The sequence below is a fragment of the Oncorhynchus masou genome, chromosome 12 (genome assembly GCF_036934945.1).
Source record: "Oncorhynchus masou masou isolate Uvic2021 chromosome 12, UVic_Omas_1.1, whole genome shotgun sequence".
NCBI classification, from domain to species: Eukaryota; Metazoa; Chordata; class Actinopteri; order Salmoniformes; family Salmonidae; genus Oncorhynchus; species Oncorhynchus masou.
The window spans coordinates 16,951,521-16,958,500 of record NC_088223.1 but is presented as its reverse complement, the minus strand read 5'-3'; the positions used below and the strand labels follow the sequence as shown (position 1 = coordinate 16,958,500).

Here is a 6,980-nt window from a genome sequence, read left to right as displayed (position 1 = left end):
GGCAGACAGGTCACCACCCATTGAGCATGTCTGGGATCGATGTGTACTAACTCACGCTAATATTCAGCAACTTTGCCCTTACTTTTGTTGGGGCATCTAATCCCAGTCATGTGAAATCTATAGATAAGAGCCTAATTAAATTATTTCAATTGACCGATTTCCTTATATGAACTGTAACTCAGTGAAATTACTTTTATATTTTTGTTCAGTGTATATCACCACTTATCTTTATTGCTCAAACAGGTAAAACAAGTACATAAAATCAATCAAAACTTTCGTTCAAAGATCTGTATTGCCAGGCGGATCCCAGAGACAAAGCTTAACTTTGAATTCAGAACTAAAATACATTTACATTAGGGATTCAGTTTTATTATTTCCATAAAACATCAAAATAAACATCTGGAGGATATCCCAATAACACCCGAAACTTAATAACAAAGACCCTCTTCAAACCAATGATACTTGATCAATTTCACATTTACTGTCAAAACCAATAAGCCCGTTTGAATACTTTGAATATTGAACATCCTTGCCTTCCTTGAGGTAACCACTGATCTGACGAGGCTGGATTGGTGAAAGCAATCCAGCCTTGAAAGCAACACAGCAATTCAATTTATACAGTCACTTATAGATCAGTGACAAGCTGAAGAGAAGGGAGTGTTTTAAAAGATACTCAAACGGGCACAATGAGTTTCATTACTCCCCTCTGTCTTCAGCACAGACACTACATGGATCCAGCAAAGTAAAAAAATAAAGACATCTACAGCACGTAAACAAGACTTCTTACAAACTGACTTTCTTGCAGAGGCGCTTGGTCTGTTGACATACACTTCAGTTGGCTTGACAACGCCCCCGATCCGCTCTGTTCCAATGTGCTTAACGAAAAAAAAAAAAAAAAAAAACTTGACCTCGATGAAAGTTTGTTAGTATCGTCCTGTAAAGAAACAAGGATCCATGTTAGTGTGATCGACATCAAACTGAGTATAGTTAAGAGTTGAACAATGGCTTTTGAGGTGTGTGGACATGTGTACTTACGTGGGCTGTATGAGCGAGACCTGGAGCGTGACCTGTATCTACTGTAGTAGGGTGAAGGAGAGCGCCTGCGACTGAAGGACAGAACAGATTTATGCTAGTGTGAGGAATAACTCACAATACCCCAACAGGACTAGTAACCCCATTCATCCCCTCATATTTAACCTGAAGAACACCAACAGTGTTACCGAGTTCAATATGTTCATTTGTATTCCAAATACAGTACCAGTCAAAAGTTGACACCTACTCATTCCAGGGTTTTGATTTTATTTTTACTATGCCAAGAGTGCAAATCTGTCAAAGGCAGGCTACTTTGAAGAATCAAAAATATATTTTGATTCATTTAACACCTTTGGTTACTACATGATTCCATGTGTTATTTCATAGTTGATGTTTTCACTATTATTCTACAATGTAGAAAACAGTAAAAAATAAAAACCTTGAATGAGTAGGTGTCCAAACTTTTGACTGGTACTGTATAGTCATAGCTAACCGAGGTGAATGTGAATCTATTGAAAGATGATAACATCTTGAGTATCACTCACCTGTACTTGTCATACTCATCATATCTGTCATATCTGTCATATCCCCGGTCATATCCACGGTCGTACCCGCCACCGCGTCGATCGTCGTATCGGTCGTACGAGTCCCGTCCCCTCCTCCCTCCACCACCGCTGCTGCCGCCATTGTTTCGCTCCCCCCCACCACCATTACTGAGGAAAGGGACAACAAGTATTAAGATTTCCTCAAACAACACTGGCTGCATCCAAATGGCACCAGATTCCCTATATAGGGGATGGGGTGCCACTTCAGACACAGCTCATTACTCCCAATAAACTAAGTCACCCCCCAGTATCACCACGTCACACCAGGCCAATAAACTAAGTCACCCCCCAGTATCACCACGTCACACCAGTCCAATAAACTAAGTCACCCCCCAGTATCACCACGTCACACCAGGCCAATAAACCAAGTCACCCCCCAGTATCACCACGTCACACCAGTCCAATAAACTAAGTCATCCCCCAGTATCACCACGTCACACCAGTCCAATAAACTAAGTCATCCCCCAGTATCACCACGTCACACCAGGCCAATAAACCAAGTCACCCCCCAGTATCACCACGTCACACCAGTCCAATACACTAAGTCATCCCACAGTATCACCACGTCACACCAGTCCAATAAACTAAGTCACCCCCCAGTATCACCACGTCACACCAGGCCAATAAACCAAGTCACCCCCCAGTATCACCACGTCACACCAGGCCAATAAACTAAGTCACCCCCCAGTATCACCACGTCACACCAGTCCAATAAACTAAGTCACCCCCCAGTATCACCACGTCACACCAGTCCAATAAACTAAGTCACCCCCCAGTATCACGACGTCACACTAGTCCAATAAACTAAGTCATCCCCCAGTATCACCACGTCACACCAGGCCAATAAACTAAGTCACCCCTCAGTATCACCACGTCACACCAGGCCAATAAACTAAGTCACCCCCCAGTAGCACCACTTCACACCAGACCATCCAAGATGATAAAACAGCAATACACACAGGAGACAAACAGTTACAGCAAGACAGGTGGAAATCTGCATAAAACCACACAATGAGCAGAGATTCGCCATCCTATACTTACTGCGTGGGTCGGCCCATGTAGATACCAGGCGTAGGGGTGTGGGCCCTCTTGGTGATAGAGAAGTCCACTCTAATGCGTCTCCCATCCAGCTCCATACCGTTGGCCCGCTCCATTGCCTAGGAAAACAAAGAGGTACAGAAAGACAGCAGTTTAAAAATCCATCACTGAAAATGAGCTCCATCTCATGGGTTCTACAAGTACAGGGAAAGAATTGAGGTAAAGAAAAATAGAGAATAGTTTTGTATTTTAATACTGAGCACAGCTTGAACCATCCCATTGGGCCAACGCTGAACCAAAAGATGGTTCAGTGTGAAGATATGTAAAAACTGCTTCTGCAATAGGAGTGTAGGCGACGTCCAGGCGACAGTGGCTAGCCAAGCTCATGTGTTGAAACAAGTCATCGGGGCAAACGGTTGTCTCACAACGAACTGCGCACACTGTCAAATCAAAGGCACCCAAGAAAGTCATATTTGATGACAGTTTGTCACTTTTAGGAGGTTGGAGTAATAACATGTTCAGCTACTTAAGACATTGTCTCAAAACATAGGTTGTGCCTTTAAATGGTGAAAATGAACAACCAAGGAAACATTTCACGTCTCAAACCCCAGTCTGCTTCACAAGCATTGCCGGAAGTCTCGCGATGTTGGGCCTCTGGGATTAGACTGAACCTTCATTACAGTGATTAGCTCCCCGTGTCACTTGTACCACTTCATGTGAGTGGCAAGACTGACACCTGGTGGTGCTTACGAGTAATCACACAACCACAAGTCACAATATGAAAACGAAACTAGTGTACAGACTAGTCCGTGTACAATATCAGTGGTTCCAGGTGAATTAGCGTAAGATTTATTGGACATTTTACATCTTTAAGAACCGAGGAATAAGGCCATTGATGGCACCAAAAGCAAAGTTACCATCAGTTCTTAGGTGTATCACAACATGATCAACAACATTACTTCTTATAACAAAATACATTTTAAATAGGACCCATCATGTGCTTCTTAATCCATGGCTCTTTCTCAATTAATCTGTTATTGATTCCTGGCATTCTCACCTTCTCAAAACCCATTGGATAAGTTCTGAGGGGAAGGGCCTTTGAGAAAGATGCCCAGACTGCTCTGTTTGTCCCATACCTCCTTGGAATCGGCGATCCTCTCGAAGTAGACGAAGGCGAAGCCACGGGAGCGCCCGGTGCGCTGGTCATAGACCACATTAACCCCAGCCAAAGGGCCGTACCGGCCAAATACCTCCCTCAGGTCCTTCTCTGTGGTGTACAAGCTCAGTCCAAACACCCCCAGACACTGGTTGGGGTCAGGGTTCGCCTGGAGGTCAAAGGGATCAGAGTTCACAGCAGCTGATATGAACATTACATTACCACTAGGTGTAAAATGCAATCTCTGCCCTCACACTCTTCGTCTCAGTCACACACACACACACGGCATAAATGTGACCATACTGCCAAACCACAGACATTGCATGCTGTGGCCCACCGCGTTAAAACACTATGTAGAAGGCATCACGGTAAGAAGATGTACATACCCTGGCATCCTCACCACCTCCCGCTCCCTGACTGAATGTCTCTTTTCTGAAGTCATGGCTCTATTGACAAAGAGGGAGGGTTAATAAGAGGGGTTATTAAATATGCCACATTCTGTTTCCTGTAACAAACGATACATGAGGGGTCAGGACAGGAGCAGCATAGGAATATTAACTGGTAAATGAACGTGCTACCTATACATCAAACTGTCTCAAACATTCCTATCATAAACTACGTACACACACCGTAATCAAATACAATTGTATTTTCTATACAACACAGCGGTCCCTCTACCACAGAGTTTCCCAACGGTCTTCTTGGTAACCAGCAGATGTTTAACATATCTGTTGTATCCCTAAACTGGCCCACCTGGTTTAATAAGTTAACTTATTCAACAAGCCCTTAACTAGTTGAATAAGGTGTGCCAGTTTAGGGCTACAACAAATATCTGAAACGTCAGGTGGTTACCGAGGAGAAGGTACTGCTCTACCCCCATCAGCAGCCAGACCCTGACCTGTAAATGATGTGTCACTCACCCTGCTGCTGGGGTGGCGGCGGTTAGGCGATGCACTCTGGCTCTTCTTCTTCCGGTATTCCGGGCTGTAGGAGCGGGACTTCTTCCGGTTGGAGGGGGAGCGAGAGCGGCTGTACCGGCGGTTAGAGTGCCTACGGGAGTGAGACCTGGAGAAAGGAGTTACTGTCAAGTTACGCAAAAGCACAATTTGACATTACCCTTCACAAAGAGAATGGAATCAATGAGATAGAAAGTGTGGGTTCCAATAACAGGAGGACAGACTCACCTGGACTTAGAGCGGGACCGAGACTCTGAGTGTTTGGCGACCCGGGATGGGCTCGGCGACCCGGATCTGCTCTCCGACTTGACCCGAACAGGACTGCCACGGTCCGATTTGGATGGGGAGCGAGAGTCCTAATGTTACAGTAACCGCGTGTTAAAGGGCCCCTCTTATTTACACACACAGGAACAGACAAGCAACTGTTCAAAGTCAGACATACACAAATAGAGCGCATACACTGTGGAGGAAAAGGTTAGCGCTCCACCACGTCTATTACATGTGATAGAGAAGGGGAAAAAATCCTCCAATTGGATTAATAATTTGCTAGAACCCTGTCATAATGTTAACAAATGCCATGTCTCGTTTCTTCTACCTGGGTCAAACTAGTCATCATGCATATTTTATCTATAGAAAGAGAGCATAGTAGTGTAAAGACACTTGGAACATATACCATACATTTACTTAACCTAGGGACACATTCATTCTTTCTTCCAGTTTCTTTATATACTCTACTTCCTTCTCTCAGGAATTCTACTGTTCTTCGTCGTTCTTCTTTTTTCAGTTTTCATTTTCTGATTCCGGGTTCTCTTCCCCAAATAGAAACAATTTCCACCTTTAGTCATACATACTGCAAGCGCTTCTATATCTGACCACCAATCTTCCAGTTTCATTGATTTTTCCCCTTCCCACATCTATGTTCTGCTCTGTAACTGTTTTTCATAAGGCTTCGTTTATTCTTGGATATTTTCTTCCACATTCTTGGATAAAACTCTTCAAATCCTTCACGATCATTAACCTTAATGAAAAAAGAACATTTAATAAAATTAAAGATCATGAATTTATAGAAAAATAAGATCTTTCGTTAAATAATAATGTATACAGTATCTGTAGCAGGACAAGTACTTGACTTGCAGAAATGTTATATTACCCTACAACTCATAAGGGTTCAGTGATGATGACTACAACACATTGTTTTTTTTCTTTCTGCACACCGAGTAAATTAACATTGTGAGATAACAGTTGTGTCTCACCACACTTGCTACCTCTAACTTATTTAACTACACTACAGGAAGTGGCTTGAAGCTCCGATTGCTTGACTGCAACTTACTATTGCGACAAAGGCTTCCACAAAACTTACCTGTGAGCTAGCTAGAACCTAGCAACAGCTAACGGTAGTTAGCGTATCTGTGTAACGTGTATAACCTTGCATTTACTATACCGGTAGCGTCATGTCCGATAACGTCGTTAGCCACTTAGCTAGGTAAATTAGCTTACTAGCTATTGTATTGTTCAGTAGGCAACAAATAGCGAAAAGGTAACGTTAGTTAGCTAATTGTTTTTTTTAACCTTTATTTAACCAGGCAAGTCAGTATTTGTACCTTGTCAGCTCAAGTGTTTGAACTCGCAACCTTCCGGTTACTAGTCCAACGCTCTAACCACTAGGCTACCCTGCCGTTTCATTTAGAAGAATAATGTTGAGTTCATCTCGTTAACCCAGCAATCTTACAATTGTGTGAGGAACATTTTACGTTGCAATCTAACTACTTTTTATTTTAAATTACAAACTAAACTCGCAAATTAGCTAGCAAGCCACAGCGTTAACTCTGGAACGAATCAATTGATAACAACCGTAACTAGCTAACGTTAGCTAGCTATGTCAGCAAGAGAGGAACGATAAGACATTATTTTGGTTTCCGTTGCACGTTAATACTTACTCGTCCATCAAAGTGTCCATCTTCTAGGTCACTCATTTTGTAATTAGAATAGCTAACGATATAGCTCGCTACGTGTTCAGACAATAACCGCGTCCTCCTTTGTGCTGCTCTTTCTCGCGGTGTAACAAGATGGCGGACACTGCAATTTGTTTATAAACTGAAGACTGTGCCGACGTCATCGTGATTCCTGCCACACCTTTTTGATACTGATGGCAGTTCCATAGTAGTCCATCCAAATGCAAGTGAAGATCTTGCA

At 43.1% G+C, this 6,980-nt stretch overlaps 1 protein-coding gene across 1 annotated transcript; it reads right to left on the bottom strand.

Moving 5' to 3' along the window:
* Nucleotides 1–211: 211 nt before the first annotated feature.
* LOC135549613 (transformer-2 protein homolog alpha-like) lies at nt 212–6,864 on the bottom strand. Its single transcript, XM_064979735.1, has 9 exons — nt 6,725–6,864; nt 5,016–5,143; nt 4,752–4,896; nt 4,218–4,277; nt 3,812–4,000; nt 2,679–2,794; nt 1,578–1,745; nt 1,036–1,106; nt 212–934 (listed from the first exon to the last, which is right to left on the bottom strand). The coding sequence occupies exons 1-9, from the start codon at nt 6,758–6,760 to the stop codon at nt 924–926; spliced, it is 924 nt and encodes a 307-aa protein (XP_064835807.1). The 5' UTR covers nt 6,761–6,864; the 3' UTR covers nt 212–923.
* Nucleotides 6,865–6,980: the final 116 nt, after the last annotated feature.